Source organism: Pristis pectinata, chromosome 30 (genome assembly GCF_009764475.1).
Source record: "Pristis pectinata isolate sPriPec2 chromosome 30, sPriPec2.1.pri, whole genome shotgun sequence".
Taxonomy (NCBI): domain Eukaryota; kingdom Metazoa; phylum Chordata; class Chondrichthyes; order Rhinopristiformes; family Pristidae; genus Pristis; species Pristis pectinata.
Window position 1 is genome coordinate 3681999 of NC_067434.1, and position 17495 is coordinate 3699493.

General features: G+C 45.9%; 2 protein-coding genes across 2 annotated transcripts in view; both read right to left on the bottom strand.

Annotated features, from left to right (window-relative positions):
* Positions 1–5544, bottom strand: part of LOC127584610 (tolloid-like protein 2) — a 124231-nt gene extending 118687 nt beyond the window's left edge. The window contains exon 1 of the mRNA XM_052041400.1: positions 5258–5544. Coding sequence (XP_051897360.1) covers positions 5258–5378 — 121 coding nt within the window. The 5' untranslated portion in view covers positions 5379–5544. The remainder of the gene's footprint in view (positions 1–5257) is intronic.
* A 7421-nt stretch (positions 5545–12965) lies between these two features.
* The window catches only part of tm9sf3 (transmembrane 9 superfamily member 3), a 74821-nt gene continuing 70291 nt past the window's right edge, over positions 12966–17495 (bottom strand). The window contains exon 15 of the mRNA XM_052041606.1: positions 12966–14305. Coding sequence (XP_051897566.1) covers positions 14238–14305 — 68 coding nt within the window. The 3' untranslated portion in view covers positions 12966–14237. The remainder of the gene's footprint in view (positions 14306–17495) is intronic.

A 17495-nucleotide genomic window follows, 5' to 3' on the forward strand; every position in this document is an offset into this window, starting at 1 on the left:
AACCTCCCCCACACAAAGCCATGCTGACTGTGCTTAACAAGTCCATGCTTTTCCAAATGCAAGTCAATTCTGCCCATATGAATCTTCTCCATTAATTTCCCTACCACTGATGTGAGGCTCACCAGCCTATCATTTCTTCATTTGTCCCTGCTACCCTCCTTAAACAAAGGAACAACTTTAGAGACACAAGAGAGACTGCAGATGCCGGAAATCTGGAACAACACACATGAAATGCTGGAGGAACTCAGTGGGTCAGGCAGCATCTATGGAGGGAAATGAACAGTCAATGTTTTGGGCTGAGGCCCTTTGTCAAGACCTAGCAGGAACAACTTTAGCTATTTTCCAGTCCTCCAGAACCTTGCCTGTGGCTAGAGAGGATACAAAGATCTCTATCAAGGCCCCAGCAATCTCCTCCCTGACCTCCCTCAATATCCTGGGAAAGATTCCATCAGGTCCTGGGAACTTATCCACCTTATAGTTTTTCAAGAAACTCAACATTTCCTCCTTCTTAATATTTACGTTACCTTCATAATTTGAACATCGTACGCATTTTCTTTGAATTTGCTTTCATCCTTAAATTCCTTGGCTAGCCATGGGTAGATCACCCTCCTAGCAGTCTTTGGTTTTTAATTGAATTTAATTTTGTTGAGAATTATGAACTACCTCCTTAAATACCCAGTTATCTACCCAGTCTATTTTCCCAGTCCACTTTAGCCAATCCCGCTTTCATACCTTGGTAGTTGACCTTATTTAAGTTTATGACACTAGTTTAAGTCCCAACTTTCTATCAAATTATGATTATTCTCCCTCAGAGGATTGCTTACGATGGCATTAATTAACCCTGTACCATTATACTTGGCCAGATTCAAGTAGCCTATTCCCTAGTTGGCTCCATAATGTGTTGTCCTTAAAAACTGCCCTGATTACACTTTATGAACCAATCCTCCGTCACCTTTGCTAATTTGTCCCATCTATCCGAAGACAGATGCCCAGATGATGCAGTGTCTTCTTTGCAACTTCCTATTATTTCATGGGCAGGACAAGGCTCCGGGGAGACAGTGAGACAGTCCTGGTTGAAGAGCCGAGCTGTGCACATCAGAACCAGCAATTTGAATGAGCTGGGACGGGTGATCTGAGGAATGGGTCAGGGTGGAAGGGGAGCGGGGAACGGGGTGGGGGGGGGTGGGTGTTGGGTGATTGCCAGGTGAAAGGGTGAAGCTGAATGTTAATGGCTCAGTGTTGGGCGGACAGGTGAGAGCCCCTGACAGGGTGAGGGTGCGAGGCAGCATAGGACCACTGGAGACCTGAAGGCTGGCTGTGGATATTTTGGTGGGTGGAGGGAAGGCAAAGATTGCCCCCAACATCCTGGCAGCAGACTGGGTAAACTGGGCTGACTTCAACAGTGATTTTACATTGTGTTAAACTTCCTGGTCACATCACACACCATCCGGTCTTAGAAATGTATCACCACTCCTTCATTGTCACTGGGTCTAAATCCTGGAGCTCCCTCCCCACCAGCACTGTGGGAGCACCTTCACCAGAGGGACTGAAGCGTTCATGAATGCTCATCCCCACCTTCTCCAGGGAAGGTTGGGCTCGGCAGTGAACGCTGGCCTTGGTAGAGATTCTAGATCCAGAAAAAAAGAAGCCTCAAGGATGGTTTAAGGGGGTTTTGGGAGACTGCCATGAAAGAGTGTGAAAGGTGGGATTAATCTCCCTAGAGCAGAGGTTAAGTGGGGATGCTTTGGAACTGTTCCAAATGTTGAAGGATTTTGATAGAATAAACAGAGGGGGAGGGGGAGGGGAGGGGATGTCTCTGGATCTGATCCAAGCCCACAGCTACAGGCACTGATGAGTTAGTACAAACCCAGGAAGGTTGTGGCGGAGGGGTGGGTGTGGCAAGGGGCACAGGAGGAGCCAACAATCCCATTTGCTTTACTGCTGGATTCACCACCAACCCCACCATCTACAAAGAATCTACAATTCGACGTCTACAATTTTGAGGGACAACCCTGCAAAGAAAGGCACCTTGGTCATGCACCAGTTGGGCTGAAGGGCCATTTCCACGCTGTGAAAGAAATGTCATGGATGTCACAGCTGAACAAAATCTGAGAATCTGAGGAGCCCCTATATCAACAGACACTGCGCAATCCAGAGATTGAAATCACCCATTAGGGGAGCAGGAGGAGGAAGTGGGAAGAGTTGGTGGAGCCAGGGAATAGAGCCACAGAGCCTTTCAGCACAGAAACAGGCCCTTCGGCCCACCATGTCCATGCCGACCTTTTTTCCCATCTACACTAATCCCACTTGCCCACATTAGGACTGTATCCTTCTGTGCCTTGACTATTTAAGTGGTGTCTAAATGCCTCTTAAGTGTAGTAAATGTGTCTGCCTCCACCACCTCCTCTGGCAGCGAGTTCCAGAATCAACCACTTTGCGTGAAAAAAAAACCTACCCCCGATCCCCTTTAAACTTCCTTCATCAGGTCCCCCCTCAGCCTCCTCTGCTCTAGGGAAAATCTCTCTCCATAACTAAAGTCCTCCAATGCTGCAACATCCTGGTGAATCTCCTCTGCACTCTCTCCAGTGCAACCACATCCTTCCAAAGTGTGGTTACCAGAACTGCATACAGCCTCCTCCGCTCCAAGTGCGGCCTAACCAGTGGTTTGTAAAGCTGCAACATAACGTCCCAACTTTTATATTCTAAGCCATGACCTATGAAGGCAAACATGCTGTACACCTTCTCCACTACCCTATCTACTTGTGTTGCCACTTTCAGTGAGGTATGAACTTGAGTTCCAAGGTCTCTCTGTCCATCAACATTCCTTACAACCCTAACATTTACTGTACAAGTCCTACCCCTATTTGACTTCCCAAACACGTCAATTCATTGGGTTTAACTTCCACCTGCCACCCCTCTGCCCAACCTTCCACCTGATCCATACCCTGCTGTAGCCTCCTCACGATCTACAACAGCAACTCTCCTGTCATCCGCAAGCTTACTACCTCCTACAAACCAATTTTGGATCCAATTAACCAGCTTGCTTTGGATCCCATGTGCCTTTATCTTCTGGACCAGCCTACCACGTAGGACCTTGTCAAATGCCTTCCAACAGTCCATACCGACAACATCTACCACCCTGCCTCCACCAATCTTGTTTGCTGCCTCCTGTAAACAACTCAAGCAAATGATTGAGGAAGGAATCCACTCCTCCCCCCCAACAAAGTCACACTGACCACCCTGATCACCCCCTGCTTTTCCATTCATACATACTCTTATCCCATGGGATTTTCTCTGATAATTTCTCTTCAACTGATTAAGGGTCACCACCCTGTAGTTACCTGGCTTAACCCTGCTGCCTTTCTTAAATAAAGGAAAAACATGAGCTATCCTCAAGTCTTCTGGTACCTCAACTATGGCTAATGAAGATGCAAAAACACGTCCAGGCTCCAACTACCTCCTCCTGTGTTTTCCATAGCAACCTGGGATAGATCTCATCCAGCCCTAGGGATTTATCAACCCTAACGCATCCCATAACATCTAATACCTCCTCCTCCTTTACACTGACCCGCTCCAGATTATCCACGTACCCTCCCTGAACTCACCATCTTCTACATCCTTCTCCTTGGTGAATACAGATGTGAAGTATTCATTGAGGACCTTGCCCACATCCCCGGCTCCACACACAGATTATCCCTCTGGTCCTTAAGGGATCCACCCTTTCCCTGACTACTCCAGATATACAGGCAGTGCCTGGGTTACGTAAGGGTTCCGTTCCTGACAACTGTCTGTAAGGTAATTCCTCTGTCAGTCAGAAACGACCGTTTTCCACAGCTACACATATCAAACATACATCTGCTATAATTCCTTCATTTCATGGAATATTTACCCCCAACACTACCTATAATCAGTGTAGTGTATCCAGTCATTGATGAATACCACAAAACATTTTATTATCTTGAAAAGTGCATTAAAAATGTTTGGGAGAATTTGCATAAGCTCTGAATTCCGTAGTCGGGTCACTCTGTAACCCAGGCAGCCCTGTACTTGAATGCCTTGGGATTCTCCTTAATCTTACTTGCCAAGGATATTTCATAGCTCCTTCTCGTCCTCCTTTGTTTTCTCTCCTACACTCTATGTTCCTCAAGAGACTTCCCCAATTCCAGTTGCCTGTACCCGTCATTTGCTTCTTTTTCCTGATCAAACGTTTATCATCCAAGGTTCCCTAATCTTGCCACAGCACAGGAACAGGCCCTTCAGCCCACAATGTCTGTGCCAAACACGGTGCCAAAGTAAACTAAACCTTCTGCCAGCACATGATCCCTATCCCTCCATCCCTACAGATTCATACACCTAGCTAAAAGCCTCTTGATCCTAGTGCTTCCACCCCAGCAGCACGTTACAGCCACTCTGTGTAACAAAACTTGCGCTGCACATCTCCTTTCAACTTTCCCCCTCTCACCTTACAGCTATACCCTCTGACATTTGACATTTCTCCCCTGGGAAACAGATTCTGGTTGTCTAAAAAGGCAAATATTGCCTTTCACCCTTACTGGAACATGTTGGCCCCAAACTCTCCTTAGCTTTCTTTTGAAAGACCCTGACTAGTCAGTTGTGGTTTACCTGCAAGCATCTGCTCCCAATCTACTTCCTGCACATCCTTTCCCCAATCTGAGGTGTAACTTGAGCACCAGACTTATCCTTTTCCATAACCATCTTGAAACTTACAGGGACACAGGAGACCGCAGACGCTGGAATCTGGAGCAAACTGCTGGAGGAGCTCAGCGGGTCGAGCAGCATCTGTGAGCTCCTTCAGCAGATTGTTTGAAACGTGCAGAGTTATGGTCACTGTTCCCAGTGTGTTCCCCACCGACACTTCACTCGCCTGCTTTCATTTAAAGTTGTGAAACAAATCTGAGCAACTTCAACTAAAAAAAGTCAAACAGTCCTGACAAAAGAGATGAACACTGGTGTACACAACAATGCTCAGCACACCCAGCGAGTAGATACAGACAGCTACACTCAACAGTCACTGTGACCCATTCATTGGGTGACAGCCTCACACCCACGGCCGGTGACCTTGATCACACCGTGCAGCGTGGGTCCTGACGGAGCCACTGACCCTGAGGTACTGCCGAGTGACCCCGCCGACACAGACATAGACCGACCCACAGGAAGGTTCCCAAACGTTCCCCGTTTTCTGACCGGGACCCAGTGTTCCCCGTTCCCCACTCCCCACCCCGGGTCCCGCACTCACCCGCCTTGCAGGGATCCTTATAGTCGGTGGGGTCCGGCGGTCTGGCAGCGAGCCCGCGGCGCCACACCAGCAGCAGGTGGGCGATGAGCAGGCGGGCGATGAGCAGGCGGCAGGGGCTCATGGCGGAGCGGGAGCGAGCACGGGAGCCGGGCGGAGGGACGGGTGCGCGCTCCGGCTGACGCTCCCGGTCAATGCGCGGCCCGGGACTGCAGCGCCGGCTCCGCTCCCTGCGCTGCCGCCCTGTCAATCACCGGCCCGCTCCACCAATCAGCGCACGTTGCGCTCCCGGGCTCCGGGCACCCCGCTGGGACAAGGAGCGGAGCGGGACGGTGGTCCCGGGGCAGGACGGTGCACCGGCCCGGGATGGGACGGTGGTCCCGGGGTAGGACGGTGGTCCCAGGGCAGGACCGTGCACGGGACACGGTTTGCAGAACTTGCAAGTTTTACAACCACAAACAAATTTCCGCCGATAAACACTCAATAAAATGAACAAACACTTCAACAACCTGCACAGATGCAGGATGCAACTTACCGGAGTGAGGCACTGGGGTGAAACAGAGCGGGGCGAACGCTCTCTGGTATAATCACTCTTCAACGACCCAAGGACTTACAGGGAAAGGAATAAACTGGAGAAAAAAAATAAGAACAGAGCAATCTTTAAAAAGATGGATCAAGGTACTTATCGAATCGGTCTTCACATCAGATTTCTTACACCAAAAAAGCGGGAATATAAATTATTTTTAAAACAACACACAATAATACACACGAATTTGGAAGAACTATGTTTAATCAGAACACATCTGCACAATGTGTGTTCCCTATTATGTCTGAAAACTGCATAACAATCCATTTTATTGAACATCTGATAGTGCCTCATCGGCGAATATTCCTCCGCCAACGTTCCGATGTCTGAATATGGATGAGCCCGAGGACTGGGAATGGGCAGGTGCCCCCAGAGTGACGCAGGATCCGAGGCAGGACGGAGAACCTGGGACAGGAGGCGGACTGATGCCCGAAGAGCGGGACAGGACCGTGTAACCGCGGACGGGACAGAAGGATAGGGCGGGAGACACACCCGGGGCAGGACGGGCGAACAGAAGAGTTGGGATGGGTCGGTGCACCCGGACTGCAGAGAGGATGGGAGGGGACAAGGCACCCTGGACAAGGTATGTTACCTGGGGCAGGACGGAAGGTCTTCAGAGAAGTGACCTGGGACGGGGCAGAAAGGGGAAGGGAACCGAAGATGGGGCAGGATGGAAGACGGCGCGGCACCGTGCAGCCGTGGAACGACGGGAGACCGGGACGGGAGAGATACCCCGGACACGGCGGGACAACCGGGACAGGACAGGACAGGCCTCCGCTGTCAGCAGGAGGGAGCACAGATAGTCGACAATCAGAGAGGGGTGTAAGAGCAGCGGGGTTACTGTGCAAGGGATTGCAACGTCCCCAGTACTAACTGGGATCACCTTAGTGAAAAGCCTGGAGAGGTGGAACTTTCAGTGTTTCCAGGAAAACTTTTTGAACCAGCAACTACTGGAGAAGGTTAGTGCTGGAATGTACCCGGGCCAGTGGTTACAGCCTCCGTGGGGGAGCATTTCTGGGAAAGTGACCACAATCTGGCGGGTTTCAAGGTGGGATACGGATGGTCCGGACATCACGGTCTTGGATAGGGGGAAGGCTGATTTCAATATTAAAAGGCAGGACCTGGCCAAAAGTAGACAGGGACAGCTACTTACAGGTAAATCTACATCTGACCAGAGGGAATCATTTAAACATGAAAGAGTAATGAGAGTTCAGTAGTAAGGGTGAAAGGTCAGGAAGGCGGGTCCGAGGAACCCTGGATGGGAAGGGATATTGAGAGTCAGAGGAAGCACACGGCAGATGCACAGTACTGAAGTGTGGAAGGGTACCTAAAACATTAGGAGGGAAAAGGAGGCATGAAATATCACCGGCAAATAAGATTAAGAAAACTCCCCAAAGCATTCTATAAGTATATTAAGGGCAAGGGGATCACCGGGGAAAGAGCAGTTTATGAGGGACCAGTGTGTGCGCGGAGCCCGAGGAGGTGGGTGATCTTCATGAATACTTTCCTTATTCTGCTGAAGAGTAGGACAGTGCTGTTGGAGAATTCAAGGAGGGGGTCGGTGAAACTCCAGAACGGGTTATCATAAACAACAGAACAGTACAGCATAATACAGGCCCTTCGGCCCGCAATGTTGTGCCGACCTTTAAATCTCGCCTAAGGCTATCTAACACCTTCCTCCCATACATCCCTCTATTTTAAATTCCTCCATATGCTTATCTAGCAATCTCTTGAATTTGACCAATGCACCTGCCTCCACCACTGCCCCAGGCAGCGCATTCCATGCCCCAACCACTGGGTAAAAAACCTTCCTCTGATGTCTCCCTTGAACTTTCCACCCATTATTTTAAAGCTATGCCCTCTTGTATTGAGCATTGGTGCCCTGGGAAAGAGGCGCTGGCTGTCTACTCCATCATTAAAAGGAGGGAGATATTAGATGCCTTGGCTTAAGATGGATAAGTCCCCAGCGAGGAGATTTTTACATTCTCCCTGGTCACAGATGAAGAGCAGCAAAGATAAACCAGGTGTTAGACATCTGTGGACATAGTGTCAGTGGTAGGAATGTTATTGGGAAAAGACCTGAGGGACAGGATTAATCTACATTTAGGATTACTCAAGGATAGCCAGCATAGCATTGTTAGGGGGAGATAATTTGACCGAATTTGTTTGAAGAAGCAGCAAAATGTATTGATGGGAGTGGTGCAGTTAATATGGTCTGTGTGAAGTTCACTAAGCCTTTGACAAAGCCCCATGTGGGAAACTAATGCAAAAGGTTGGGGCACATGGGATCTGAGGCAAGGTGGCAAATTGGATTCAAAATAGGCTTGGGAGAGAAGACCAGGACAAGCCACGGGAACCAGGATGAGACAAAAGACCTGGTACAGGCCAGATATTAGGACAGTGATGGGGTTGGGCACCTAAAACAGGACACGAGAGCAGGAGGTACCAGTGCACTGGAAACAGGAGCATACACATGGGGCCACAGAGAAGACTAGGATGGCACCAAGCACCTGGGACAGGGCAGAAGACTGGGATGGAATGGGACAGAGCATCCCGGCCAAGACAGAGAAACCAGGATGGGTCAAAAGACCAGGATGTCACTGAAGATTGGGACAAGAAAGATGGGGATGGAATGATGACTATGAATGGCGCCGGAATGCCACCCGATGCAGGGAAATTCAGGATACGGTCAACATCATTCAGCTCTGATAATGTGGGAGAAGCAAACTCTCTGTAAAAAAAATGCCCTATTTAAACAAATGAAAGGACAGGTTGTGCAGGATGGTAAAGTTCACCTGGGACAGGATACAAGGACTGTACAGGATTGAACAGTGCACGATGTGCTTCTAACTGCCACATTACCCTACTTGTTCTAGTTCCCTCCCTCCCGAACCTGCTCTGCTACCAAAACCAAATATTTTTCTCTCTTTTCCAGTTGTGACGAAGTGTCTGTTTCTCTTCCCACACATGCTCCCTGACCTGCTGCATATTTCCAGCACCTGCAGGTTTTTTTTTCCTCAAGTTTCATGAAGAGACTGTGGGACTGGGGGATATGGTCCAGAATCCACTGACTGAAAGGGTGGGATGGTTGACTATGTACTTGAAGAACTGTGACCTGCAGGACTACAGAATGGGTGCTGGAAGATGGAATTAAGCCAAATAAGACCTTTGCTTCCTGGAGCAAACTAGTCAACAAAACAGCATCATTTATGGAAGTGACTTTCTTCTTTGACAGTCCTTCAGGACGAAGGTGCCCGTGTGTGAATCCTTTTAAGGTGGGATGGCCATTGCCCAAGGACTTGACAAAGTGAGATTGCACACACAACCATCCAGTGATACTCTACACATTCTGCATGAATGTGCACTTCTGCTCAACACTCCCTCACTGCCTTGAAACCCCTGCCTTAATCTATCCCTCCCCAGATACCAATCTCCACTCAACCCTACAACGGTTCCAGAGCTCCTAACCTGCCACTTGTGCAGTATGCCCACAGCAGCCAGATCTGGAGCCTCCTGTACTTCAAAGGGCAGGGTAAAAACACAGGGCTTCACTCTTGGGTTAGAGACTGTGTGTTTCTGCAGGATGATTCTATGCTTTCTTCCAAACTGCAGCTCTGATGCACCTGGACATCTGTCCACAATGTTTTCCAGGAAACTAAATGATGGGATGGGAATTTATTAAACTTCTATGTCTGTGGAGGTGTGTTGTCATTTTATACTGAAGACCTCTCAGCACCTGCAAGTACCAAATAGATTTTGGTTCCAGTGAAGACACATTGCAGAATTTACCTGGGCAGTCGTAGGTTTGAAATGAGCACTTGCAGCCCCGACTTGGCTGTTGAAAGAGCAATGGCAGGGCCATTCTAACATGCTCCCAAAACTCAGCGTACTAATATTTCTGGCAACTTTAAGTCCCTTCCTTAATTAAATATTTAACAAAATATTTAATTGCCTTCATCAGCCACAGACCAACCACTTTTCCTATTGTGTTTTTGTACCTTAAAGGAAATCCGTATATATTTCTCTACAAATCATGTGGTTAAGTCTCAACTGCTGCCTCAGTTCAAACATAATCAGGATATACAGTGATGTCCACATCCCAGATGGATAAAACATTTCCGTAGGAGTCAGGGAACAAGAGCTCATTGATTTGTCCAATGTTTTTTGCACAAATATACAACAGATGCTGCTTAAACACAGCATCTCGATCAGTAAGGGTGAGAAATCCAAAATTAAAATGGTTCCATGTGCACTACATAAAATAATACATTTGTAGCTCATTGCCACACTAAACAGCGTGTGATTTTAAAGGATCAGAGAGCTTTTGTCCAGAGGCAAAAAATAGTGAAACCAAGGATGTAACAGGAAACTTCCACAGTTAAAATTACTTTGAATTGTTTAATGATGTAAATGCAACAGAAATGGTGCAGAGATTCATAAGGATATTACCAGACTCAAGTGAGTCTAGGCCTGCATGTTATTTTACAACGGAACTGATAAGGCCATGGAATAAGCATCATGATGGCAAGGCTGAAAATAGGTGCAATGTATTGGGAAGTGGCAAAGGTAGTGCTCCTGCTTCTGACCAATCCAGTCCTACTCATGCTCTCTTCTAAATGTCCTGAGTTCTGACAAAGTGCCTTTGGCCTTAAATGTTAATTGTTTCTCTTCCCGCATATGCCACCTGACCTGCTGAGGGTTTCTAGCATTTTGTTTGTATTTTAATATCCTGCACAGCCTGATCCCACTCATGGAGCAGAGTCAATGTGCTGAATGGCTTAATTCTGCTCCTATATCTTATGGTCTAGCCTTAGCTGCTCAGTCCAGCACCCGATAATAGTTCAGCCACCATTAATCCCATGCCCTCCCAAATCGTGATGAAACATTAATGCCTTCTTGCAGTGATACAGCATGGAAACGGGCCCTTTGCCCACTAAGTCAAGGCAGACCACTAAGCACTTTCCATAAACCTCCCCAAGATTCCACCATTCTCCTCCAAACTAGGGGCAATTTTCAGAAGCCAATTAACCTGCCAACCCACGCATCTTTGGAATGTGTGAGAACTCCATGCAGTAACAGGGAGAATGTGCAAACTCCACACAGATATAGAGGTCAGGACTGAACCCAGGTCTCTGGGGCTGAGGCAGCAGCTCTTCTCACTGCACTCTCTCTGTAGCTGTGACACTTTACTCTGTACTGTTGTTTTTACCTGTACTGCATCAATGCACTCTGTACTAACCCAATGTAACTACACTGTGTAATGAATTGACCTGAACAATCGATATGCAAGACAAGTTTTTCACTGTACCTCGGTACAAGTGACAATAATAAACCAATAGTGTGCCGTCCCAGGTCAGCCCCATGTGCTGAGTACTTTTAATATTACGCAGTTGTCTTCCAGATTTACAGTGTATGCAGTATTTTGCTTTACTGACAGTAGTAACTTCCCTGGCTCTTATTCATAGTGCCATGGTATCCTTTATGAACATGAACCTATGAACATGATCTCTGTACCAAGAGGTAGATATAGAGATATTAAAAAAAAGGATTGAAGGAATAACCCGTTTGTTTGTCTGTTTTCATATCTCTAATATAAAGTTACAACAGTTGAGATCCTGTCTTGCGAGACCATCTGTCCTCTTCACAGACATGGGAAACTTGTGACTGAAATTCCTTTCCACCACGTTTAATTAGTTCAACAAGGATACCATCTGCTCCCACAGCCTGTTTTTGGGTGAGCATATGGCTGTTTTTATCTTGTTGGTAGCGGGATCACAGTTTGTTGTAGAATGGAGTCGAGGGTGCTCAAATGAAGAGTAACAATTGCAGAGGCCTAAGTGTTCTTTCCAGCAAGCACCTCTGTGTCCTTGATAAACTCGCTCTGCTTTTGGCTCTCAGTAAGTAGGCTGTTGAGGGTATCTGGCTGTAGACAACCATGACACCATTGAAGATCCAATGTTGGACCTCCTGCACTTTTCCCACCCACCACGTCCTTTGGCTCATGGGTTTTCCATTGGATCTCAGCCTTCAGTATTGCTTTCCCAAAGGCACAGTCGTGCTTCTAAACTGGGAATGCTTTGTACTCATGACTAATTAGCTCCTGAATTGCAAAGATGACGGGGGAAATCCCTGCTGTCTACCACAAGGAAAATCATTGCCAGGGCTCTCATTTGCCTTCTCTCAATGGCTGAAGAGCTGCTCCCTGAATCACATTGCGGATTTGATCCAGCTAGAGGCATAGTGGATACAATCTTCGCTGCTCAACAACTTCAAGGGAAGTGCAGACAGCGACATCATTGTATATAACTCTTCGTCCTGTAACAGCTATCAACTTGGCTGCAAATCTATGGAGCATCATTCTCAAATCTGGCCCACAGAAATTCATCCCCATCTTCTGCCAACTTCAGGATGCCATGTTCAGGAACCAACGCATCCAAAATAGACCTAATCTCAATGCAAACTGGTGTCAGGCAAGGCATATCATCATCCCACTTCAGCCTTTCTTGCCACAATGCTGCAGCTTACCCTAACAGATCTTGGAACTGGTCTACAGGACAAATTGCAAATTGTTCAACCTACATTACTTCAGTTACAACATCAGCCCAGCTTCGGTCATCGAGCTCCAATATGCATCGAGGCCAAGTTCCAGGTCACTGTCAACTCATTCACTGGAGCATATGAGAGGATGGGTCTTACACTCAACATCAGAGACACAAATGTCATCTTCCAACCTGCCCGGCTGTAAAACAAATATGACCAACAATGTAGATCATGATGAAACCCCAGAAAACATAGACCATTTGCCATATCTGAGAAAGTTCTCAGTGAAGATAGACGTCAATCATAAAATTCACCGATTGCCTTCAATGCCTCAGCACAGTCATTGGGCATCTGAGGAAGAGCGAAATTCAAGATCCGAAACCTGGGAAAAATCCCATGGACTGATGGACAGTAGCGATCTGAAATATGGACCACATCCCCAGGACTGATAACCTATTTACACCATCAGCTCCAACGGGCAGGCATGTTCTCAACAACCCCAGTCTAGCCAATCTCTCCAGTTCCAGTTTTTGTTATCACTCTTCATGCTGTGCAAACATTTCATTACAAGGACAACGAAAAGACTTATGTCTGAAAAGTTTTATTTTGTTTTCATTATTCCTGAACATTCCTTTAAGCGGTAATGCTCCTGACGCTGCACGTGTTGAGTGCTCAGGTAGGATTAACAAAATTTTAGATTCTAAATTACAATTTTGTTGAGCCTTCAGAGACAGAATTGGAAAAATACTAAAGGAGTCAGAGTAACATCCACACATATAATGGAGGTACCATCTTCATGCAATGGCAGGCAAGATGTAAAAAGCCACCCAAAAATTGTCACACATTTATACACCAAATTAATTTGTTATCAGAAAAAGTACTATGTAATAAATCTGTACATCCAAATAAATTTGGGTTCTACGTCTAAAGTTACATTATAAGGTTATATACATTTATTACCCCCTTTCATATTACCTTATGTAAGCCTTCATTCCCACCGCAACATAAAACAAGACTAAGCTGCAAGACTAACTCTTGGAGAGGAGGAAAAGAAAATAAGATTAGTTTACAAGCCCAATTATAATATTTCATTTCGACCTGTCTAATAAAACATCAACAGATCACCAGCCTTCCTAACAGCCTAATCATTTCTTATACACTAACTACTGTGAATTTCAGTGCAGATGATCACCTCTGTCCTTAGTCTTCACTCTTTGGATGGACTGAAGCCGAGAACTAATTGTGTCTCAGACTAGAAGATAGAGAAGTTGAGTTGGTCCAATTATATTCATGGCTGATGTGCACTCTATTACTGTATACATAAACCTTCAAATTTACACAAATTAAAATAAATGCAGCAAGTTCCCAACATTGATAAAATACAAAAACATAGCAAGATTTTGAGTAACGGTCACAAAAACTAGAATGCACAGCTTTTCTGGAGTTACCTTTCTATTTGGTTCAGAAAACTAACAGTCTCAGAACAGAGGCTCGAATAACCTTTAAGTAGTCAGATTTTTCCCTCCTTTACAATGGAACAAATAATTTTAAATAAACTTTGTCCTCTTCACTGAAGAGAGCTAGTCTATTCTTCATTAATGAGCTATGTTTGTGTGGGAAGATTAGCACTGTGTTGTAGTAATGCTTACTGCATATAATCCAAGCTTTTACTGAAGAGTTGGTTAAAGCAGTCAATGAGCTCAGGATCAAGGGAAACAGATGTTGCTTTAAACTTCCATGAATGGAACCCACATTTTACCCAGTGTTAACCCAATGTCTCCTTGCAGTTTAAACTGTGCAAGTTCCAGTTTAACAAACAAACAAATGATCCTCAGCTCCCCTGGTCTCTGGCCTTTCTTAGTCAATTTTCACATTTGTGTAGATCTTTCTGACAAAGGCACTTGTTCCCATATAACCAACAGCACCTGGCGGGGAAAAAAAAAATCTATTGAAGAAAGAGCATATAGTTTTAAAAACTGTATGATTATTATCAATAACATACCATTCATAACAGCACAGTGCCTAATTCTGGCAAACCTATATTTCAGCAAAAGTAATCAGATACAGGATAAATTTCTTTATCACCACAATCTCAAAATGGTGCACATACAGTGAAATGTATTTTTAAGTGTAAAACAAAAATGTAGCCACTTTACAAACAGCATCGAGATGAGTGACCAGCTACTTTTTGTGGCTGGCAATATCACTCCTATAGCATTGCTGCAGGCACGGGCATCCCATTATACAAGGGGATTGAAGTGGTAGAGAAATGTCAGATGTCGATGTTGAATTGGAAAGGGCCACTTCTGATCTGGGATAGGGAAAGGGTGCAAGATGGTCAGTAACAAGGGTATGAAATTAAAATTGTATCCAAAAGGGAGAAGCGGAGGAAATTTCTGTATAGTTCTTGTTGCATGGATATGGACGGTTTTGCTGCTAAGGGTTACATTTTGAAACATTATAGACCTCTCAGGTTAATGTCTCATTTTCAGATGCAGTAACAAGAGGGACTAATACAGCACCTTTAACATAGCAAAATATCTCAGGCAGATCACAGGAGGGGTGTCAAAGGAAATCTGTCATCCTGCCTGAACAAATAGAACTCAGGACAGATATACCAAGTTAAAAATGTAGGTCTTGTAGGAGGAAAGGGAAGTATGAGGGAAGAGGGGTTTAGGGAGGAAATTTCGAAGTTCTAGGGTCCTGGCAACTGAAGGCTCAGATTCACAGGGCCATATGGAATGGAAACAGGCCAGAAATGGCATACAAGTTAAAGGGGGTGACAAGGCTGGAGGAGATTTGAGGCAGGGAGAGGCAAATCCATGACGGGAACTTAAATCAAAGCTTTAAAATGGAGCTTATCCCTCATGGAACAGGTGGGTGATACAGTAATAGGACTTGGTACCAGTTAGGACACAGACCTCAAATGTTGGAAGAGCAGTCAGTAGAGCACTGCTCTCAGGTCTGCTGGTAATTGGCATAAGTGAGTGTTTCACAAACAAGAGAAATCAATTGGGGTGGAGGTGGGTAATGCTGCAGCAAAGGATATAGGCCATCTTAGTGATCTATGTATATGGTCCAGTTCCCTCAGTATTCAATACTGGACTAAGGTTGTTAATGGGCAGGTAATTCCTAAGTGGGGCTGAGAGCTGTGACGGTGACTGCAGGAATTGAACTCAGTCTTTGGCATGCTGCAGGTATCTGCTTTTCCCATACTGGACACCTGATAAATGCCTAAAATTCAGAGACTTTGAAGGGTTCAAGAAAATTGGTGACGGTGGATATCTGTACAGGCAGGAAATCACGCTGCTTTTGCTGAGGAGCAGAACGCAGACAAGAGGATCCTGACGGGAGCAGGGAACCAGTAGCAGTAGAAGGAGCAGGAATAACACCACCTGATGTGATCTTCAGATGGGGGCAGGAGAGATAAAGATGGAACCAGCTGAGTGCAGGCAGGCAGGCACCCAGACAATGGTGCAAAGTGGTGTAATTAATTGGACAGGGTCAAAGAATACATTGAAGTTACAGGGGACATTCTTACTGACTCTGACCAGAGGTGACTTGGTACCATAGAGGTGGAAACCTACAGGAATTCAATTGTTGCCGGACTCTTGAGGGAAAACAGGCACCGAATTTATGGAAATGTACAGTCTGTTCAACAACTCTGCAGAGGAAATGGCAGATAGGTTTGGGGTAATAGTTTGCAAGAACCGAGGAACTGACAGATTTAAGGACAGGGATATAGTATCCAAGGAATAAAAACGATGAATATCCATTAATAAAGGAGGGGCAACAGGGATAATGTAGCAAATTATAGGCCAGTGAGCCTTATATCAATGGTAGGGAAGCTATTGTAGAGGATTCTTAGGGATAGGAAAAGCTTGGAGTATTTAGGGACAGTCAGCAGTGAGGGGGGGGGCAGGTTATATTTTACAAATTTGATTGAGCTTTTTGAGGAGGTGACAAAGATGTCTGATGAGGGTAGGGCAGTGGATGTTGTCTATATGGAGCCATTTGACAAGGTCCATCATGGTACGCTGATCCAGAAAATTAAGATGCATGGGATCCATGGTGACTTGGTAGATTGGTTTCAAAATTGGCTTGGCCATAGAAGACAGAGGGTAGTGGTGGAGGTGGCTTATTTTTACTGGAGGCCTGTGACAGTGGTGTTCCACAAGGATAGTTGCTGGGACCTCTAGACAAAAATGTAAATGGACTGATCAGTAAGTTTTCAGACATGAAAACTGGAAGAGTTGTAGACAGTGAAGAAAGTTATCAAAGGATACAGCAGGATATAGATCAGTTACAGATATGGGTGGAGAAATGGCAGATGAAGTTTAATCTGGACGTGTGAGGTGTTTCACTTTGGGAGGTCAAATACAAGAGGAAAGTATACAGTAATGGCAGGACCCTTGAGAGCACTGATGCACAGAGGGATCTTGAAGTGCAAGTCTATAGCTCCCAGAAAGTGCCAACATAAGTGGATAGGGTGGTAAAAGGCAGTGTATGCATACTTGCCTTCATCGGTCAGGGCATTGAGTATAAAAGTCAGGAAGTCATGTTGCAGCTGTATAAAACTTTAGTTAGGCCACATTTGGAGTATTGTGTGCAGTTTTGGTCACTGCATTACACGAAGGATGTGGAGGCTTTGGAGAGGATGCAGAAGATATTCACCAGGATGCTGGTGGATTAGCTGTCAGAGGTTGGACAAATTTGGGATTGTTTTCTCTGGAGCATCAGAAGCTGAGGGTAGACCTGATAGAAGTTTACAAAATTATGAGAGGCAATGATGAGGTTCTCAGGGTGGAAATGTCAAATACTAGAGGGCACAGCCTTAATACTAGAGGGGAAAAGTTTACAGGAAATGTGCCAGCCAAGTTTTTTTGTTTAAAGTGTGGTAGGTACCATGGGGGGGGGGGTGGTTGGAAGCAGATACTGTAGCAACATTGAAGAGGCATTTAGACAGGCACAGAAACATGCAGGGAATTGGAGGAATACAAAACTCGTGCAGGCAGATGGGATTGGTTTAAATTAGCATCATTGTTGGTGCAGACATTGTAGGCCAAAGGGCCTGTTCCTGCAGCAAGCAGAGCCAGACGGTCAGTGGTTTTGTGC